The 22,127-nt window shown below is 53.7% G+C and overlaps 1 protein-coding gene across 1 annotated transcript in view; it reads left to right on the top strand.

Annotated features, from left to right (window-relative positions):
* The first annotated feature begins 531 nt into the window (after positions 1–531).
* NDUFA10 (NADH:ubiquinone oxidoreductase subunit A10) overlaps positions 532–22,127 on the top strand; it is a 39,013-nt gene continuing 17,417 nt past the window's right edge. The window contains exons 1-9 of the mRNA XM_052636982.1: positions 532–683; positions 6,395–6,563; positions 7,260–7,475; positions 7,993–8,079; positions 9,587–9,708; positions 12,074–12,153; positions 13,983–14,037; positions 16,207–16,292; positions 21,310–21,418. Of these exons, the coding sequence (XP_052492942.1) occupies positions 609–683; positions 6,395–6,563; positions 7,260–7,475; positions 7,993–8,079; positions 9,587–9,708; positions 12,074–12,153; positions 13,983–14,037; positions 16,207–16,292; positions 21,310–21,418 (999 nt within the window). The 5' untranslated portion in view covers positions 532–608. The remainder of the gene's footprint in view (positions 684–6,394; positions 6,564–7,259; positions 7,476–7,992; positions 8,080–9,586; positions 9,709–12,073; positions 12,154–13,982; positions 14,038–16,206; positions 16,293–21,309; positions 21,419–22,127) is intronic.

The raw sequence follows: 22,127 nt of genomic DNA, 5'->3' as shown, positions 1-22,127 counted from the left end.
GCCGTCCGCTCTCACACCAGCCCTCATTGCACCCACTGGGCGCCCTCCTACCCTCCGGTGGTTTGTGAGCTGCGGAGACACTTCAAGGTGACTCTGAAGTCCGCCCTGCAGCCCTGGGGAGTCGGGAGGGTGGGGTGCGCCGCGCCCTGGACGCGGATGAGGCGCGGTAGTAACTACCGGACCCGGGGCGGCTTCAGCTCCCCACACTGCGCCACCTCAAAACCCGCGGCGAGCGGGCCTCCCTTTAAGATCCAGGAGTCGAGAGGACCGTCCCTCAGAACCCAGGCGGCGGTCGAGCCTCTCGGGGATCCGGGCGAACCTCCCCTGGGAACCTGGGCGACGGGAGGACAATCCCTCAGAACTCACCCCTCAGAACTCGGGCTGCGGGCAGGCCCTAAGACGCCGGGACGAGGTGGGCGCAAACGGAGACCCCCTGCGGACCGGCCCGCGACCGCGCACTGTGCGCCTGCGCGCGCCGCCCGAGCGTTCCCGTCAGGCGCGGCGCGGACGCCCCGGCCGTGACGTCACGGCGGCGCGCCGGCAGCGGGAGAGGACCCTGTCGCGACCGCGTCCCTGCAGGTCCTTGAGCCGGTGCAGACCGCGGAGCCATGGCCTTGAGGTTCCTGAGGCTTGTCCCCGCGTCCGCGGCTTCGCGGGGCCTCGCGGCGGTCGCCCCGCGCGTGGTGAGCCGGCGGCGGGCGGGAGCTGCGGGGTGACCTGTCTTGTCCTCCTGGCGCCGCCCCATCCTCACCTCCCCGGGCCTCCAAGGGTCCTTCCTGGCGGGGGATCCCACTGTCCTCTGAAGTGTCTGGTCGTGCATTGCGAGGGCACAGCTTGGAAGGGCCGCCAGCTTCTGCAGGCCATTTTCTCTCAGCTCCAAGTAGAACGTGGGGCTCGGAGGTGAATGGGCCGCCTGGCCGCCCTGCTGGGGGAAGCCAGGTTACAGAGGTTGTGGGGTGGGCGAGTGAGCAGGTGTGTTGAGCCTGGGCCCGGGGTGCGCGCGCTCATTCACTCATTAACTCCTGAGGCGGCGCTGTCAGTAGCCGGTAAGGCGTGAGTGGCGGAGAGCAGAAATGGCAGAAGGCGTTCAGGTCAGATCTGGAAGCATTAGGAGACCTTCTGGAATTACACTGTTCGCAGAGCCAGCAAGACAAGCAAAATGAGTTGTGTCAGAAAAATCACTTATGACAGTGACTGTATCTTAGCTTCTGTGGCTCCTAGTGACTGGAGGAACGTTGGTAGCAAATTGTAAAGAGACTTGACCTCTGTGCTCAGGATTTTGATAAGCAAAGGTTATTGAACTGAACAGTCCAGTGGTCTTATTAAAAAGTCATATAAATGTCTTTAGGAGATAATTCAGGCTGCAAAAGAGAAGAAAAAGAGAGAGATAATTGTGTTTAACACCCAATATATTTCCCTGCATTAGTGGAAGTGAGAGCCCCAGGATAGAGGGGGTACTACTCTGCTGCGGGGTGCTCACTAGGTGGACCCACCTGTGACTGTGTTCAGTCCTGAGCATCACTCCCTGCAGGGAATATAGATGGACTTCAGTAGGTCCAGAGAAAAATGAATAGGATGCAAAGGGTATGCAGCTTATTATTAGGTTGGTGCAAAAGTAATTGCATTTCACATTGTTGAAATACATTCTTAAATGTGGTTATGTTATACATCATTTTAATGCACCATTTCTCACTTTTTTTTTTTTTTGCTAATAACATTACTTCTTGTGTATTTTACATTTATTTTAGAATAGGGAAATGATGTTAGACAAAAAGCAAATTTGAGTGATTTTTTTTTTTCATTTGAGTTCAAAATGGGTCATAAAGCAGGAGAGACAACTCGCAACATCAACGCATTTGGCCCAGGAACTGCTAATGAACATACAGTGCAATAATGGTTCAAGAAGTTGCAAAGGAGACAAGAGCCTTGAAGACGAGCTCAGTGGCTAGCCATCGGAAGTTCAGTTCAGTCACTCAGTCGTGTCTGACTCTTTGCGACCCCATGAATCACAGCACGCCAGGCCTCCGTGTCCATCACCAGCTCCCAGAATTTACCCAAACTCACGGTCATCGAGCTGGTGATGCCGTCCAGTCATCTCATCCTCTGTTGTCCCCTTCTCCTCCTGCCCCCAATCCCTCCCAGCATCAGGGACTTTTCCAGTGAGTCAACTCTTCGCATGAGGTGGCCAAAGTATTGGAGTTTCAGTTTCAACATCAGTCCTTCCAGTGAACACCAAGGACTGATCTCCTTTAGGATGGACTGGTTGGATGTCCTTGCAGTCCAAGGGACTCTCAAGAGTCTTCTCCAACACCACAGTTCAAAAGCATCAATTCTTTGGCGCTCAGCTTTCTTCACAGTCCAACTCTCACATCCATACATGACCACTGGTAAAACCATAGCCTTGACTAGACGGACCTTTGTTGGCAAAGTATATCTCTGCTTTTCAATATGCTATCTAAGTTGGTCATAACTTTCCTTCCAAGGAGTAAGCGTCTTTTAATTTCATGGCTGCAATTGACAGTGACCAATTGAGAGGATCATCAAAGCTGATCCTCTCACAATTACACGAGAAGTTGCTGAAGAACTCAGCATCGGCCATTCTGTGGTTGTTTGACCTTTGAAGCAAATTGGAAAGGGGAAAAAGCTCAGCAAGTGGATGCATTATGAGCTGACTGAAAATCAAAAAAAATCGTCATTTTGAAGTGTCGTCTTTTATTCTGTGCAATAACAATGAACCATTTTTCTGTCAGATTGTGACATGTGACAAAAAGTGGATTTTATATAACAATCTGCAATGACCAGCTCAGTGGTTGTACTGAGAAGAAGCTCCAAAGCACTTCTTCCCAAAGCCACACTTTCATCAAAAAAATGTCATGGTCATTGTTTGGTGGTCTGCTGCCCGTCTGATCCACTACGGATTTCTGAATCCTGGTGAAACCATTACATCTGAGAAGTATGCTCAGCAAATTGATGAGATGCATGGTAGACTGCAGCGCCTGCAGCCGGCACTGGGGAACAGTATGGGCTCAGTTCTTCACAACACCCGGCTACACGGTGCACAACCAACACTTTAGAAGTTGAACGAATTGGACTAAAAAGGTTTGCCTCATCCACCATATGTGCCTGACCTCTCGCCAACCAACTACGGCTTCAAGCACCTTGATGACTTTTTGCAGGGAAAACACTTCCACAACCAACAAGAGGCAGAAAATGCTTTCCAAGAGTTCATTGAATCCCAAAGCATGGATTTTTTACCCTATAGGAATAAACAAATTTATTTATTGTTGGCAGAAACATTGATTGTAGTTGTTCCTATTTTGTTTAACAAAGATGTGTTTGAGCCTAGTTATAATTATTTAAAATTCACTGTCCAAAACCGCACTTACTTTTTCATCAACCCAATGATTGAGGAATAATTGAAGAAATTGGAAATGTGTTATGAAAGATCACTATTCCATGTGATTCCACGGAGCAGAAAAATGAGACTGAGGATAGGAAATTACAGAAAGACTATCATAAATGTGAAAACGCACTTTGCAAAGATTTTGAAGTCAGAGTGGCTGATAGCTTTCTATGACGTTGCTGCACACCTGCTCTGTGCCACAGCTTGTGGTGTCTTCAGGTTGGGGACACAGATAAGGAGCAGTTTGCACATGGCTCAGAGGTAGCCTGGAGGAGCGAGTGAATGAAAGTCGCTCAGTCGTGTCCGACTCTTTGCGACCCCATGGACTGTACAGTCCATGGAATGCTCCAGGCCAGAACACTGGAGTGGGGAGCCTTTCCCTTCTCCAGGGGCAAGAGTGATTGATTTCCAGGATGCAAGGCACCAATATGATTAACCCCCTCACTCGTCTCCTCTGCTGCTCTTCCCCCATCCGGTCCCCTTGGCACCAGCTACCCTGGCCTTGCTGACCCTTGCAGTGCTCCAGCCTCAGGGCATTGGTGCGCACTGTTCCTCTGCCCAGATGTCCATGGGGCCAGTTCCCTCACTGCTGTCCAGTCTTTCTTCAGACATCCGTCTCCAAGGGCTCTGTGGCCATCCATCCTGATGTACATCCCATCCCGTGCACCGTGCTCCCGCCGCAGCACTCACTCTAGAATTTCTTTTTTGCTTTGTTATCCTGTGGGATCTTTTTGAGTCACTGCCGTATCCTCATATCCTGTCTAGGAAAAGGACAGGATGGTACGGGAATCAGGAAATAGTTGTTGAATGAATAAATGAATGACTGACTGACACACAGTTGATGCTAAGTGAATTAGGATTCTCGGCTGTTGGGATTTGAGACTTTGGGAATGCAAGGACTACCCTGCCATATACTAAGCTGGCCTCCTGTTGATGGACCTTTGGGTGGTTTGTCTTTTTGATACCTGTCATTCTGCCCATTGGCTTCCTGTGGTCGCAAAGGTTTCTTAGGTTCTCCTGTGTCTGAGGACTGCGGCAGTTTGGGGCAGTACTGGGCGGGTAGTTTCTCCCTTGATGGGATTCGTCTGATATTTTCTCGTGACTAGATTGGGGTTGTGTGTTCTGGGAGGAAGAGCACAGAGGTCAAGCGCCGTCCTCCTCACGTACTGTGCAAGATACGCTGTGAACGTGACTTGTCACTGTCGACCTCAGTCACCTGACTGGGGCAGCGGCAGTGTCTCTGCTGCAGAGTTGCTCTTTCCTCCCTGCTTTCCGTCCGGTTCTCTTCAGAGGGAAATCGCTGCGCGCAGCCCACACCCAGGGAGTGGGGGTTGTTCTCTGTCCCCAGGGCAGAGTAGCCACATGAATTATCTGGAATTCTATTGTGTGGGAGGCTTGTCTCTCTTCCACACTTGTATATTTATATCAGTATGGACTGCATATTTGCTTTGTATTTCGGGCTAAAACTCAGTGCAGCTATACTCTGTTGTTCAGGCTGTTCCAGCTGTAGTATTGCTCAGGCTGTTCCAGCTCTGGCCATTGGGCGCTCGTTCAGGTAGCTCCTGTATCCCTGCAGCCTGCCCCTCCTGGTGTGTGTGTGAGCACTTCCTTACTACTTGGCCTGGCAAGAGGGTAGCCGTAGAATCAGCCATTTCTCCGGGGAGCCCTTGCTCCTTTGAGTGGAGAACAGCATTAGAAACCAAGATCTAGGTGCTTGGCGTAATTGCCCCTGGGGTGTCGTTGCTCAAGGCCCTCTTGCCAGACAGAGCAGGGGAGTCCATTGTACGCACCTCTGAATACCTGTGTCCGTGAGTGTTTCCCTGTGTGACCCCCTATGTCTGTAGTGAACTGGACATGAGTTCACACCGATGTCTCTAGCTCTAGCCCAGTATTGCACAGGGCATCCCAGCTCCTCCCTGTGCTGACCTGTGGGGTTTTTTGGTTGGGAGGGGGGCCAGTGGCAAGGCGTGGTGTTTGAGTTTCAGTGTGGAGAATAGATCTGTATGCTGGAGACAGGAGAAGCAGGCTTTTGCGTTGCAGACAGGGATGTGAGATGGCCGCGGTCAGTGTGGCGAGGGGAGGGAGGGGCCGCTGGCCAGAGAGACTTAAGGCTTGGGGTCAGGGGGGTTGTGTGCGTGGTGATGGAGCCGGAGGAAGGAGGAGGGGGTCACAGGTGACGCTTGCCTTTGTTCTGCTTGGTGGGTGGTGGAGGGGAGCAGGTGCAGGTCAAGTGTGGATGCTGAATTTCAGTTTTAGGTCTGTTAGCTTTCAAGTACTTTGAGGACATCGGGAGCTGTTTAAAAACATGAGATAACCTGTTCCAGAGACAGAGGCCTGAACCAGAGAAATGTTCTCTGTTTGCTTCCTCCCGCCTCCCCTCCCTCCTGCCTTTCTTTCATTCATACACACACAGACACACACACACACACACCACGCACACTACGCACACCACACACACTACACACACCACACACACACACAAACCACACACCGCCACACACACACCACACACACACCACACACACACCACACACACACCCCCCACACACACCCCCCACACACACACCACACACACACATACCACACACACACACACACCCCCCCACACACACCACACACTACACACACACACCCCCCCACACACACCACACACACACCACACATGCACACCACACACACACACCACCCACACACATCACACCACACCGCACACGCACCACATGCACACACACACATACAATTTTTATTGAACAAGGTAGATGTGTCCTGTTCCAGGCCCTGAGGATTTAGCAGTGGTCAAAGCAGTATTGTGCCTTTATGAGCTTATGTTGGGGGTGGGGCTAGGAGATGGTAATTAAACAAGTAGGTTGTAAAGGTGTTGATGTTGGTTTCCTGTCACCAAGGGTCTTCTTGGCATTCGTATGTAATAGTTGCTAATGCCTGCAATAACCATGACTCTCCCATGGTGGTGATGTTTGGTGTGTTTTTCAGGGAGGAATTCATACAAGTGTCCAGCGCAAGCTGCAGTATGGCCCGTTGGCGTACATACTTGGTGAAAAAACAACCAAAAAGATGACAGAAAACAGCAAACTGATAACTGTAGATGGCAACATATGTTCTGGAAAAAGCAAGCTTGCCAAAGAAGTAGCAGAGAAACTAGGTATGAACCTATGTTATGCAGAATAACAGAGTCTTCTCAGATAAACAGTTCCTTGTCTGGGTGTGATTTTATTTTCATATTGAGTAGGTAGAATTGGGCCTAAGGTAGGTATTTTACATTTTTGAACACTTATTGAAAAAGCTGTTTTTAATCTTCCAGATAAGGGAAATTTTTAAGTCCAAGCTGGTTGTGAGTTGGACTGGGATTTTATGTTGACGATGTAAGCTGAGCATGCTCACGTGAGCAGTCTCACTTGTAACAGACCCTGGAGCAGGGACATGTGCCCTCAGTAGGAAGTGGTGGCACGCAGTTCCCTGGTGCAGAGCCAGGTGTCGCCCCGGTTCTGACTCTGGGCCGGTGTTGTCTGAGCCCCTTCTCTAGTATTTGACAGGCCAGTGCCGCCCGCATGCATGCAGCGGACGCCTACACATAGGGGCGGCTCTCCCTCTCGGGAGGAGCTCACACAAGGCTGCGGGGGACCTGCTGTCGTCAGCCCTGGGCTTCATGGCGCCCCTGCACACGTTGTCTCCAGGGTCTCGCGCACTCCCTTCTGCGCACCAGGAACGCAGGCATCAGGGTGCCTTTCCCCGGTCTCAGCCGACCGGCCGCAGGGACGATGCTCAGCTGGGTCCTCACTGCTCCCTGTGGGGTGTGACGTTTCCGCATCACGTTTTATCTGGGGGCTTGTGTCCTCAGGCCTGAAGCACTTTCCCGAGGCGGGGATCCACTATGCGGACAGCACCACGGGGGACGGGAAGCCCCTGCCTGTGCGGTTCAGTGGCAACTGCAGTTTGGAGAAGTTTTACGACGACCCGAAAAGCAACGATGGCAACAGCTACCGCCTGCAGGCCTGGCTGTACGCCAGCCGCCTGCTGCAGTACGCGGACGCCCTGGAGCACCTGCTGAGCACAGGTGGGTGTCCCTGCGTGGACGGGCGCTGCCCGGCGTAGGCTGCACTCGGGCCCCTTCCGGAATTTGGTCGTCCTAGATTGCCTCTCTGTAGAGCTGCTTTGAAGGGGTATTTGACGAGGCAAGTTCTGGCTTTCCAATTAGATCATACTTGAGATCCACAATGGTGTGGTGGGGGGCTGACCCCGGGATCTCACTGAGAGGTTGGGATGGGGGCAGGATGGGGGTCGGGGTGGGGAGTCTGCAGTTCAAAAACCAGTGTCTTTTCTCTGTTAACTGATGTTTCTGTTGGATCTGCGAAAGAGCGAAACAAAACATTGTATTTCTGAAGTGGATATGTATTCGAGTTTTAGAAAATGATTTTCCGCTTAGAAGGGCCTATGTGATATGTGTTCTTTTGAAGATATTTGGTCTGGAAGTGGAGCTGTAGATACATTTTCCATTTCTAAAGTGGACAGACTGGTTCTCCCAGCTGCAGTCACTCTCTGATCCTGACTTCTGTCTTGCTGTCTTTAACCAGGACAGGGGGTGGTGTTGGAGCGCTCCATCTACAGTGACTCTGTCTTCCTGGAGGCGATGTACCGACAAGGCTTCATCCGGAAGCAGTGTGAGTTGGCGGCAGGCTGGCCTTGTGGGCACGGGGGTGGCTTTGTAAAGGTCCTGCTAGGCCCACCCTGCAGCTGGTACACGTTCTGTGAGCGTCTGTTGTTAATACATAGACGAATGATGCCGTTCCTCAGGAAAAGCCAGTCCCTGCCTGCCCCTGTCCCTCCTGAAGTCATCTCTCCCCGTGAGAGCGTCCTGTCCTGGAGCCTCCTGCCTGCAGCCCACACGGCTCATTCCTGGCCCTGTGAAGGCCGCCTTCACTCCCACGTGCTGTTCAAGTGCTTTCAGTGACGGCAGCACCAGGTGGGGGGTGTGGGAGGTCTCACAAGTGACCAGGAGACAAGGAAAAAGGCTCCTGGTTGCAGTTAGCCTGGCCACGAGGAGGGAGGGAGCCTGGGGAGCGGCTGACCGCGTGGAGATGGGATGTCGGGGGCAGCGCCCCTGAGCAGGGAGCCCTGGTTGAGCCACGGTGCTGCCCTCGAGGGAGTGGCCTGCGCTGCGGGCGCGGGCGAGGCTCAGAGAGGGGCCGGGGGTGGGCGCGCACGAGGGGTGGGCGAGCACAGGGGAGCCCCTTGGGGGTTAGGTGAGGGAGATGTGTGGTTCTGTTTGAGATCGTTTGTTTGAAGGATGTGTTCAGGGAAGGGAGGTCAAGAAGGAGACCCTCGGTAGGAAGTTGGGGTTGGAGGGGCACCACAAGAGGAAGGCCCGCAGTGGGCAGTGGAGCACCTGCGGGGCCAGCTGGGCCTGAGGCACCCAGGACATGCACGTGGCTAGCCTGTGGGAGAATAGAGTGGACCCACCAGGCCGATGGGGCTACCCATTGCACCTTGTATGCAGCCAGGGCGTGTGCGGATCTGGCCTGTAGAGAACTCTTAAGGTGAAGTGAAAGTGTTACCAGGCTGGGTTTAAATCCCAGGGTCTGACTCTGGATTCTTGCTGTCTAGTCACTCAGTCACGTCTGACGCTTTGGGACCCCATGGACTGTAGCCACCAGGCTCCTCTGTCCACGGGATTCTCCAGGCAAGAATCCTGGAGTGGGTTGCCATTCCTCCTCCGGGGATCTTCCCGACCGAGGGATCAAACCTGCGTGTCCTCCATTGGCCGGCGGTTTCCTTACCACTGAGCCACCGGGAAAGCCCTGACTGCGGGATAGTCAGCTAGTCTCTGTGGCCTGATGCTTGTGGTCTGTGGCGGTAGGGGAAGCCCTGCTGTGTGGGGCGGCTGTGGGCGCCGAGTGCCAGCGCGATGTGCGTGCAGCCGGCGGTCACAGTCATGATGTGCGTCACGATGTACATGCAGCCGGCGGTCACGGTCACGATGTGCATGCAGCCGGCGGTCACAGTCACGATGTGCGTGCAGCCGGCGGTCACGGTCGTGACTGTCGTGTGGCTGCAGGTTGACACGCGGCTCTGGGAGCTGCCGGTCCCTTTGTCCCTTGATCTGAGGGGGACGTGTGTCTGAAAGCTGTCTGGGCCACTGACTGACAGGTGGCATTTCTCCCCCGCCAGGTGTGGACCACTACAACCAGGTGAAGAAGGTCACCATCTGTGAGTACCTGCCCCCCCATGTGGTCATCTACGTGGATGTGCCGGTCCCCGAGGTGCAGAGCCGGATCCAGAAGAAGGGAAACGTAACTCAGCCTTCCTGTCCTAGACCCGCCTCTCTGTGTGTCGGCATTCACGGTGGTGGTGCTTACACGTGGTGGGAGACTGACTCACTGATGGCCCCACGGGGACCTGGGTGTGCACGCGCCGTCCTCCAGGTGCCGGCGTGGAGGGCTGCAGGCGGCCCTGCTTGCCCCTGCTCCCCAGGACCTGGGTGCTCAAGTACCGTCCCCCAGGTGCCGGCGTGGAGGGCTGCAGGCGGCCCTGCTTGCCCCCTGCTCCCCCAGGACCTGGGTGTGCACGCGCCGTCCCCCAGGTGCCGGCATGGAGGGCTGAGGGCGGCCCTGCTTACCCCCTGCTCCCCAGGACCTGGGTGTGCACGTGCCGTCCCCCAGATGCCGGCGTGGAGGGCTGCGGGCGGCCCTGCTTGCCCCCTGCTCCCCCAGGACCTGGGTGTGCACGTGCCGTCTCCCAGGTGCCGGCATGGAGGGCTGCGGGTGGCCCTGCTCACCCCCTGCTCCCCAGGACCTGGGTGCACACGCGCCGTCCCCCAGGTGCCGGCATGGAGGGCTGCGGGTGGCCCTGTGTGCCCCCTGCTCCCCAGGACCTGGGTGCACACGTGCCGTCCCCCAGGTGCCGGCACGGTGGGCTGCAGGCGGCCCTGCTTGCCCCTTGCTCCTCGGGGCCCCCTGGGCCTGGTACACCCGCCCTCAGCCCCTGCGCTGCCCCCTGCTCCCTGGCAGGGCCGCCCTTTCTGCTCTTGATGGCCAAGCTCTATCGCTTCCTGCAGGTTGAGAATCGTCTCTGACACCCTTTGAGTTTACCTCTCACATCTAACGGGCTTGGGCCCCTTGTCCGCTTTCTCCTGCTCAGTGACTCTGTGACCCCGGAGAGGGATCTGCACACACGTCCATTCACCACCCTAGTGGTGCTGAGACAGTCGATCTTGGAAGCCCTGTGATTTGAAATTGGTCCTGCTGGCGGGGTGCATGGTGGCCAGGCCCATCGTCGCCCTCACAGCTAGTCCTTGTTGGAAGGATCAGTCCTGCTGGGGGTGTTTTTTCTTGGGAGGAAACGCTGTCTTGTTGGAACTGTGATGACAGCATGGACTTGCCTGTGTGTCTGTTGTCCCAGGGTCCGCTCTGGGCGCTGGGGCTCCCGTGAGTGCTCAGCGAGTGCCTCTCAGGGCAGGTCCTCTCCAGGGCAGCAGAGATGCTCAGGCGCCCTCGATGCGGCTGAAGGAGCCTGTGGTCACTCTCCTCCTCCCCCGATCAGTCTGCGCATGCTCAGGATACCTGGCTACACCTTGGAGCGTTTACTCCTGAGTGTGCCGTGTGGTTTATGCTTTGGAGAACCTTCCATCTGGTGGCCACAGAAGGGAACTACAGTCAGAGTATTTAGTTATCGCTCTACTACTGCTGCTGGGTCGCTCAGTCGTGTCCGACTCTGCGCGACCCCAGAGACGGCAGCCCACCAGGCTCCCCCGTCCCTGGGATTCTCCAGGCAAGAGTACTGGAGTGGGGTGCCATTGCCTTCTCCAATTATCACTCTAGGGAACACTTTTGCTTATTAAATTGACATTTATTGAGAAATAGGAAGTTATATATTAATATTTACAGTTCTCTGGATAACTCTTGTTATCTGTATAGCAATATTTAAGAGACAGTTTCGAGGAACACAGTAGATCTGTTAACATTCTTGTTTTTCCAGTACTCGATGAATACTGTCACCAGCTAAAACTACCACTGTGTCTGAGAAAAGGAGACATTTTATCAAAGAAACATGATGCCATTTTCAGATGTGTACTCTGATGGCAGATACTAATAGTAAACAAGGGAATAAAGCATGCAGATGCCAGGAAGATCCTTGAACAGGGTGGACGATAATCCAGGCTTCAGCACTGCTAAACCAAGAGGTTTCGGTGTGGGAAGTTGCCACTCACGATTGGAAGCTTACATTTCTGTACCTGGCAAGCTTCATGTGAAAGGGAAGTGAGCTTGAGGAGGTGGGAGGGGTGGGGAGGCAGCTGGTGACAGGAGGGTGTGAGGATGGGGGAGAGGTGGGCCCTCCCCTGCTGCGGCCTGTCGTCTCTCATTCCCCGCACGGGGCACACGGAACGGGACGCGCTGTGGCCGCTCACAGTCCACATCTGAAGTCTGGGAAGGGAAGGCTGCACCCCAGTCTCCCTGGGCAGACTCCCGTGCTCTGTGCGGCGGGAGGGGGGCTGCTGGGACTGGCGCTGCAGCTCCTTCCTGTCACCCCCAGTCCCCGCAGCACCCCACACGACTGTCCTGGGAACACTGTGCTGGCTGATTGCCTCACACTTATATAAGCGCGGGAACAAGAAAGAAGTCCGGACGTTTCCCACGTTTGCTTTCTGCTTTTGTCTAGCCACACGAGATGAAGATCATCTCCGCCTACCTTCAGGACATCGAGAATGTCTATAAGGGGACCTTCCTGCCCGAGATGAGGTGAGCGGGGGCACCGGGGGTTTATGTGCCAGATGGGAGCTCTGCACACATGGCCCCCCAGCCCAGGGAGCGCTTCTCGTTCATTTCACTAGATCTCGTCTGGGAGACTTAATCTGACGTTTATAAGCAAGAACGACAACAGACATTTCAGTTTTATTTGGTCAGCTGGGAGTTGGTTTGTTTTATTAATTTAGCCCATATTTATTTTGTCATATCGTTAGACTATTCTGATAGAAGTGAGTTGAAGCTATGTTCGGTGACAGGTTTTAATGTTAGAGAACTCATGTTTTCACTCTTGGTGGCAACTAAATGGACCTTTTACCTAGAAAGGTTGTCTGGAGGGACTCGGTGAGTCCACACACAGGATTGTGAAGGCTTAGCAGCGCCTGTCGGTCCTTTTGAAAGCTGTTGCTTAAGGGGCCTTTGGGTTCAGTGGAAATGCCACTTTCCAGCTTTGCTTCTCCCCTCCCTCTGACAGCACCAAGCATCCGCTCTCTCTGGCCGGTTGTCCTGTGGCCCTTGTGTGTCAGGCACACGGCAGGCATTTCCTGCCGTACCTCACGTCCAGCTACAATTAGGATGTTTCAGTAATGCTGTTAAGGTTTCTAATAGAATTTCTCAGACTTTTAGAAAACGTAAGCCTTTTTGATACCTAAAAATGTTTTGCTCTTGTTATTTAAAATTCCAAAGTAACTGGGATTGTGGACAGAGTATTGTCTAGCAGTTCTGGAAGAAAAGCTTTAAATTAGAGCATAGTTTCTTAGCTGTGAGCCAGTGCTTGCTTGTGATCAGCTTTTCCCTCACGGGTAGTGGAAACAGCGCTGCTCCATTTCAAGGCCAGAAGCACAGAAAGAAAGTGTCATGAATCTTGCCGGGGCGGGCATGGAGAGGTGTCAGGGAGAGGTGGCCGGCCCTAGACTCTCAGTTCCAAAGATTTCTTGTGGAGACCTTGCGGCTGCAAAGTCACTGCTGAGCAAAGGCTTCCCAGCCAGTCCCAAATAGGACACTGAGCTGGGCCGTCAGGAAAGGAAGTCTTAGACTCGGCTTACAGATGAAATAAGGGTTTTCTTGCACCTGGCATTTAATTTTCAAGAACTCACCCCAGGCCTCCTGCTGGTGAAGTGTCCAGCAGGAGTTCTGAGCGTCCATTGCTTCATCCGGTGCTCCTGCGTGCTCTGTACGCGAGCCGAGTGGGGAGTCAGCTCATGCCCCTACACGGGCCTGGGCCCCTGAGGGGCTGCTTTGCGTCCTGCTGGAGGTCAGACAGCCGCCTCCTCGGAGGTGGACCCAGCCCCGCACTTGCTCTCTGGTGGCTGGTGAATCCCCTGTGGAGCCGAGAAAGTTCACATCCTCACCCAGCAGGGCAGATGGTCAGACGCGGGGCTCTCCAAAATTATAGCAGCTCAAGTAATGTGTCCCTCCTGCCACCCCCTCTGCCTCACTCTCCCGAACCCCCCTCAGCTGCTGTCCGTGTGGCCCATTGTGGCCCTGGGCTCCCTGCGCCTTCCTGCGGTGCGTGCTGCCGCTGGTGGAGGTTTGCATGGCTGCGGAGCTGACCCGTGTCCCTGCCCCGTAAACACCAGCCTCCTGCCTGTGCGGTGGGGGTGGTCCAGTCAGGCAAGGGTCAGAAAACAGACCTGCCTCTACCATCCAGCCTTGGGCACAGCCCTGCCTCGAGTTTGCCCTTCTTAGCCAGCCGTGCCCTGAGAGCCAGTTCAGAGGATGCAGGCGTTTCTGTTTAGAGGGGGCGCCTGACGTCAGGTGTTCATTTGTGCAGTAACATCGGCTTGGAAGACTTCCACGAAATGTCATCTTGTTTTCTCTTACAGTGAGAAATGTGAGGTTTTACAGTACAGTGCATGGGAAGCGCAAGACGCAGAAAAGGTAAGAAAAACGGCTGGAAATTTTATAATGTTTCTTGAATTTAACTCCCGTATGGGGGTTTTGCCAATCAAGTGGTGAGTTCGGCTCCTGATGTTAGAAGCATCTGTGTTTCGTGACCTGACACAAGTGCCTCGCCCCCATCACATTTCTCTGAGCGTGACGTTTTGATTTTCCTTTAAGTTATTCACTTTATAGGATCTTAAAATTATGGAAGGGTGGAGATGCAAGGAATTTGGGGTTATTTGCATCAGCATTTTCATTAAACATGTGGTAAAATTGAGCGTTGGATTAGTTAATAGGTAAGATCTATTGAGACTATCGACCCTTGAATGACAGGGGTTTGAACTGCGAGGGTCCGCTCTTCTGTGGATTCTCAGTGGGAAACCCCACACTGCCACACAGCGTGCGGTCCTCAGTAGGAAAAACGGCGATGCCTCGCGGCATCAAGGAAGTGGAGGAGCCGCCGTCCATGCACGAGGAGGCCTGCCTCCGGGTCATGCTTGGGTTTCGACTCTGGGTCGTGTTGTTTGGGGTCGGGCACATAAAGATACTAGCTTTCCCCAAAGTAGTGGGTGCAGGTCACCCTCTGCCATTTTCAGGAGAACTTGAGTAATCAGTACCTTTGGATGGGCAGCTGGTGGGAAGGTGGCGAATGACACACGGAGCCCAGCCTGTCTCTGCGGCGACCTGGAGGGTGGGATGCGGGAGCGGGGAGGGAGGAGGGAGAGGCTTGGGACGGTGCACACAGTTACCTCTGAGTCTCAGTGTTGCACTTCAGAAACCAGCACGGCATTGTTATCCTCCAGCTTAAAAACAGTTTTTGAAAAAGAATAACATTTTCCTTCCCAAGTGTAAAAACATATTACAGGTTTATGGTAATGAAGGGACTAAAGTACTAATAAAAGAAATAATAGGTAGTTTAACAGAGCAGAGTCCAGAGACAGGTGCGTGTGTGTGCTCACGGTTAGAAAAGTCAGTGCTTTAAACGATGATAGAAATAGAAGAAACTGGATTATCTCTTAAGTGGTATTGAGGCAAATGACCATCATTTGGTTAAAAAAAATCCCATGTTTTATATTAAGTATCAATTGAAAAGTGAAAGTGAAATCACTCAGTTGTGTCTGACTCTTTATGACCCCATGGTCTATACAAATTCTCCAGGCCAGAATGCTGGAGTGGGAAGCCTTTCCCTTCGCCAGGGGATCTTCCTGACCCAGGAATTGAAGTGGGGTCTCCTGCATTGCAGGCAGATTCTTTATCAGCTGAGGTACCAGGGAAGCCAATCACTTATTTTAAAAAGCTTAAACATTCTAAAAGAAAATGCAGGTTTGGGGTCTGGAGTTGAGTAGGTGATGACAGCACGCGGCTCTGCCGCGGCCGCTCTTCAGGGACAGCAGAGCCTCAGCGCCGCCCCGGTGCGGGAGAGAGCCGGCCCTTCTCCACCGCGGGGACCCACCATCCAGGCAGGCTCTGGCCTGGCTCTGGGGGTTCTCACAGGCTGGCTTCTTTCTGCCCGGAAACGAGGCTGCACTTTGTTTCCTTCAGGCTGCTCTGTCTGTGATGCCCGTTTCTTTGTGTTCAGGTTGTTTCTGTCCCTCTGGCAGAGGGTTTACACTGCCCGGGTCCGAGGGGAAGAGTAGCGCGTGTTCTCTGAGACTGTGTCATCACTGGAGTTCGTAACCGAATGTGCTCACATTCTTGGAACCTAAAGAAGTCCCCGAGTTTGGCGGGTTGTGAGGGAGAATGTGTCTGAAAAGGCCGCCCCACTGGGAGGTATAGGCTGTCCAGACTGCAGGCGAGGAATGTAGGTTCTTGGAACTCTAGGAATTGTGTGTATTCTCTTGTCCTGTTGTCCTTTAGTGGATGAGCTTTGCCTCCTGGAGTCAAGTTGCCGGAGGAAATGAGTCTGGAATAGGGCTGGCTCGCCTCTGCGCCCCGCCCCTGGCCTGCCCCGCTCTCCCAGCCTGCAGGGAATTGCCACACCGCCGAGGGTCAGCCGGTCCAACACCCGCATGGGGCTCACCCCTCAACCGCTCACTTCACTGATGGCTGACCATCAGACCTCCTTTCTTTCTGACCCTTAGGGCATGATCCTTCCTGCCGGGGGTCTGTGGTTTGTCGTGCGCTGAGTGTTCTCTGTTAAGTCCTGTGTTAAATCCCTACACACAGGTAGTCGAGGATATTCAGTACCTGAAGTACGACAAAGGCCCATGGCTGGATCAGGACGACCGCAAGTTGCACAACCTGAGGATGCTGTGAGTCCTGGCGGGGCGGGGCCGGGCCGGGGCCGGGCTGGGAGTGACCTGGCTGGGCGTGGGGCGGGGCCTGGGTGGGGTTGGGGCTGGGGCCAGAACCTGGGCTCTCAGAGTTCTCCGCAGGTGGCTCCTGTCTGCATAGTGAGGTGAGAGACAGGTCATCAGTCCAGAGTAGCCGGGAGGGCGGGAGGCCGTGTTGGAGGCTTGAGGGAGGAGTGGGTCCGGGGTGCTGCCCGGGGGTGGGGAGAGGACTGTCGGGGGGAGGTTGAGCTCTGGAGGGGCCGTGAGTGGGCGAGGGCAGGAGGCCGGGCGCGAGTGTGTGATGAGGAGTTTAACGGGGAGGAGCTCTGTGGGCTCAAGCTGGGGAGGTCAGAGCCCCGAAACCCAAGTCCAGGCCGGACCCGGATCACGGGAGGTGTCAGAGTTTAATGCGGGTTCTTCCAGCCTTTCTTAAAGTGTTTGTGTGTACCTATATTTCTAAATAAAAATTATCCTGCATATGTCTTTGTACGGTGACTGTGTGTCCCTCTTTTGTTGAATATTTAAACTTCAGTTTTTTAATGGCTACTCAAGCCTCATCAATCCTCTGAATGAGGCAAGTCAGCGGTGGGGGACCATGGCCTGGGGGTCCATCCAGGCCTCAGCTGCCAAGAATGGTCCTCACATTTTTAAAGGATTGTAAGAAAAAGAAGGTACATATATGAAGTCATACATAGGCCCTTTACAGAAAAAGTTGATCTCTGAAATATAGGCATAGTCCTTTTCGTTTCTTTAATATCAGTCTTTTGGGTTATTTTCACTTCTTCATATTTATAATAACAGTAATGAGCATATTGTACTTATTTTTATTCCATATGAGGTTATTTTCCTAAAGTATGAAAGTGGAGTTATGGGTCAGATTATGTGAACGCATTACGGCTACGGTGTGCTTTGAAATTGTTCCCCAGAAAGCGTGTGCCAGCTTGCACACTTGAACCTGTGTTCTGGAAGTCCTTATTTTCTCTGTTTCCTTATTTTCAGCTTCCTTGGCATCTACTCCAGGTTTTGTTGTTATTTTTCTTTAATCTGCTGTTTTCAGGCTTCGGCTGCTCTTCTTTCTCCAGTTTCCTAAGGCAGACGCCTAGGCGGTTGGTTTTAGACCTTTCTTCCTTTCTCATATATGCATCTGATGCTATGAATGTTCCTCTGGTCTGACTCTGTTGTGGTCTGGGGACACAGTTCGTGTGATTTCAGGTCTTTTGCACTTGTTAGGATGTTTTATATGGTTGGAGAGGTTTTGTTTGGGGGTCCTCTGGGGTCATCTGCCTAAACCCGCCTTTTCCCTCCTGACCCCGCCCCTTCCCCGGGTCCCGCCCCTTCCCCGGGTCCCGCCCCTTCCCCGGGTCCCGCCCCTTCCCCGGGTCCCGCCCCTTCCCCGGGTCCCGCCCCTTCCCCGGGTCCCGCCCCTTCCCCGGGTCCCGCCCCTTCCCCGGGTCCCGCCCCTTCCCCGGGTCCCGCCCCTTCCCCGGGTCCCGCCCCTTCCCCGGGTCCCGCCCCTTCCCCGGGTCCCGCCCCTTCCCCGGGTCCCGCCCCCCAGGGTGGGGCTGCGGCCCCTGGTTCTTGATCTCTGCTCCTCTGCTCCTTGGTCTTCATCCCACCCATCCCTGTGTGCCTGCCCGCCAGCTAATCTTCACGAGTGTCACAGTGACCCTGTGTTTCCTTTACTCAGAACCTTTCCGTGGCGTGCCTGTTGAGGCGTGAACCCAGGTTCCATTTCCCAGAATTAGTTCAGAGCACTCATCGTCTGCCCTGCCTCTGCCGTGGGGATACAGAGTCTCCTGAGCCTGTCGCCTCCCCACCTGCCCAGTAACCCCCTCGGCGTGAGCGTTTTCCTAGCCTCGCCCTGTGCGCCTTCTTTTCTGCTGCGCCCCTCTGACTTTTCCAGGCTTTGATTTTGGGCATATGTGTGATTCTTGTCAGTACCGGCTCCTGCTGGTCAGAGTACACGAAAAGCATAAAATGGTGGCTGTCCCTGAGCCCCGACATCCTGCCGAGACTGAGCCGTGTGGGGTAGCTTATCACTTCTTCATCAGTGGCATTGCTTTTCCCTCTCCCATCCTCTGCCTCCCAAGGATAATTCATAACAATTTACAACGGTAATTCTGCTTATTTTCACTTAAGTGCCATTTGTTAATGTGGGAGACTCGAGCAAAATTATGACCATTTTCTAAGATAATTACAGTAAACCTGCCATTTACCAGCTATACTCCTTTTGTTCAGAGCCTGACCAGATTATTGGCTTAGAGCATTTTTGTACATCTCAGCATGTGTGTTGGTGTGTCATCGTGTATGTGTGAGTACCCATTCAACCTTGATAGCGTTTTGTGTTCATATCCGTAATCCCCGACGGACCGCTGCCGCCCCGCTTGCCCCATTTTTGTGCTGGAGGCGCGTTCCCCGCCAGGCCTTCTCCACACAGGGCTGAGGGCCCACCTCCCCCAGAGCTGGGGCCCCATTCTTTCCCTTGCTGCTTCATCATGGGGACGTGAGTTTTCTATGGCTTCTGGAGGATATCTTCCTAATAGGGAATTCCAGTGCTACAAAAACTGGAGGGTAGGGTTTCAGGCAGAACTTTGCCATTCGGGAGAAGCTAAAAGACTCGCCCTGGACATGCTTTAGGAGAAAGTGTAAGCACTCTTAATTGGGAGACAGTTGAGTCATAAGTCATAATTTACTGTTTTCCTCTTTCCCTTCTTGCCTCACTGTTGCTTTGGAATTATGTGGCAGAGTGCCTCATTTTGTGAACCGGACTCGGGGATGCGCTGTCTTCTCATGGGGACACTTTGGCCTGTGATGTGAAGGGGACGTGCTGTCAGTGTCTGAGTCTCCTTAATTAGACTCAGTGCTCCGTGAACAGGATGTTCTCTCTCACTGCTTTAGCTCCCTGAGTCATGAAATGCGTCCTGTGGTGTCCACTCCCTGCGCATCTTCAGTCTGGAATATGTCTGTAGTTTCTGGAGGCCCAGAGTTGGGTTTACGGGAGAGAGGCTCCGAGGGCTCTGCTTAGTCATCACCGAAGCTCATAGGGCGAATGAGCAGTTTACACAAGGTTGAACAGTCTCTACAGATTATTTTTTTAATCTTCAAAAGTAGTTTGAAGATATTTGTTCAAAGATACACCCTGTTTGAGAGCTCCTCAGGTGGCTCAGTGGCAAAGAATCTGCCTACCAGTGCAGGAGAGGTGGGTTCAATCCCTGAGTCAGGAAGATCCCCTGGAGGAGGAGATGGCAACTCACTTGAGTATCTTGCCTGGCAGATCCCACGGGCAGAGGAACAGAGGAGCCTGGTGGGCTACAGTCCGTGGTGTTGCAGAGAGCCGGACAGGACTGGCTGAACACCGCCTTTTCTGTGGCGGCGGGCGAGGGGGGGGCCGGGGGGCGGGGCGGGGCGGGGGTGTGAACGGTAGTTCCTCCAGATTGAATGTAGGTGGCGCTGGTGGTCTCCGTCACACGCGTTCCTAGGCCAGTTTGTTCCTTCCAATTCTTCGGTATGTTTTTAGCTTTTCAAAACTATAGAGAAAACCAAATCATACCCCAGTTTCATATTTATTAACATTTAAAAACACAAGATTCATTTTTATTTGAAACTGTTTACAGTGAGATCACCTTAAAAAATATCCTTACTATATAATAAGTACTGCAGAAGAAAATGGCAGCCCACTCCAGGATTCTTGCCTGGAAAATTCCATGGACAGAGGAGCCTGGCAGGCTACAGTCCACGGGGTCGCAAAGAATCAGCCATGACTGAGCACGTCAGCGTATAATAAGTATCGAATAATTCTATTTGTGTTGAAAGTGAAGACGTTGGTACAGGCTTAGGACAGATACTCTGTAACCAGTTTACAGTTAAAAGGAAGAGAAAACGCTCATATTTGAGTGTGTATGTGACAGGTGTGTGCGCGACCAGTGAAACCCGTGGGAGCACACTTAGAGCAGCCGTCCCAGCAGCGTTCCCTGGGGCTGGCTTTTGGGTGCAGGGTTATCGGCCCTCCTGCGAGTGACACTGGGGCGTGCTTCTGCCTCCTGGCCACGCGCGTGCAGCCTGTTGCAGGTTCTCAGTGCCCCGTGCTCCCTGGGCTAGAGGGGCCGGGCCCACCCAGAGCCCTCACAGCATGGCCGAGAGCCAGACCCACTTAGAAAGCTTCCATCTGGGCCGTTTCAGTGGAGGCATCTTCTGCCATTATAAGTCATTAATGGGAAAAGGGCCTTTTAAAATAATCATTTTCTTGGTTTTGAGCCCTGAAGAAAGGAGACTTAACGTTTCTTCCTAAAAGCACTCAAAATGCTTTTCATCTTCTAGTGGTTATAGTCAGAGTAAATTTAATTTAAAGTAAGCAAATTATAACAAAGCGTAAACATTTTAGCATTCAGAAAAAAAACGGCAACACGGGGAGTGAGCCCTCTGACTGTGTGTCTCGCTGCTGAGAAAAGCAGGGCTGCAGCAGGCGTCCTGTGGGGGTTCTCCGCTCCCCAGCCTCCTCCACGCGCCCTGGCCAGCCTCCGCCCCTGGAGTCGGGCCCCACACGGCGGGGGCCTCCAGGCCGGGTGCTGAGCTGGCAGCGGCGTTCCGGCGACGACCAGGCTCTCTGCTCTGTCCCTCAGGCTCCAGCAGTCGTGCAGGCTGTCATGGGCACTGGCTCTCACCTTTGTATCCCCGCTGCGTCTGTATTTAGAGCACACGCAGATCCTTCTTTATGTCTTCACACCTGTGTCCTTTCCCCAAGGGAGTCACCCGTGGCCATGGGGCTCTCAAAAGACGGTCTGTTCTGAGAGTGGTGTTGGGAGGGTGCCTCCCGCAGCCCCACAGGCTCTTTGGGGCAAGTTTGGCTTCTGAGGTGAAGGGGGTGGACGTTTTAAACAGTCAGTCTAATAGCTTACTTTATTGTATTGACTTTGGTGTTTTCTGTGCCATATTGATTATTGATGCCACTGTATTGATTTTGATGTTCGGTCTGTCTGCCATCTGTCTGACTTTCTAGGGTTCAGGATAAGTTGGAGGTGCTGAACTACACATCCATCCCTGTCTTCCTCCCCGAGGTCACCATCGGTGCCCACCAGAGTGACCGGGTCTTCCAGGAGTTCACAGAGGTAAGGCCCTCGGGCAGTGGGTGTCAGGCAGCCTGTGCAGTCAGTTCTGGAGAGTGTTTTCTGTGGGTCTGTTTTCTCGAGCGGGCTCCACTCTCACTGAAATAGTTCTCCTGTCCCCCTTGGTCTCCGTGCTGCCACAGCTCCTCAAGCAGCAGGACCACGTGCAGGCGCTGCTCCCCCGGGCAGCTGTCTGAGCCAGCCTGCCGTCTGTTCCTCAGGTTCTATCTCTGTCCTTTCCCGTCGGCTCTCGCTCCTGGTGTCACTGTGTCATCCACGAGGAGGGGAGGTGTGCGTTTCTGCAGAGCCCTAGGGTGGACAGGTGCCCTTGGGGAGGACGAGGGCAGGTGTGAGAGCTGGGCAGGTCCACACGCTTCATTCTGAGTGGCGTGGAGAATCGTCGAGGCAAGACTGGGTAAACCTGGAGGGCTCTGGAAGCTCTGTGTTGGAACCTGGCCGGCAGTGATCACTCCTGGGTCACAGCTCCAGCGGGATAGTGAGAACGTCCGCAGTGGCTGTGACTGGTTATCGGCACAAGTGCAGAATGACTGTATTTAAATCAGAACTTCAGGCTGGGTGGTCAGCGCTCGCGTGTGTTAGCTGCTCAGTCGTGTTCGACTCTTCACAGTCCCATGGGCTCTAGCCCGCCAGGCTCCTCTGTGCGTGGGATCCTCTGGGCCGGCGGTCGGTGCGTGGGCGAGCTGGCCTCTCA

Source organism: Budorcas taxicolor, chromosome 3, assembly GCF_023091745.1.
Source record: "Budorcas taxicolor isolate Tak-1 chromosome 3, Takin1.1, whole genome shotgun sequence".
Taxonomy (NCBI): domain Eukaryota; kingdom Metazoa; phylum Chordata; class Mammalia; order Artiodactyla; family Bovidae; genus Budorcas; species Budorcas taxicolor.
The sequence above is the reverse complement of the archived record's forward strand: the minus strand, read 5'-3'. Positions and strand labels throughout refer to the sequence as shown.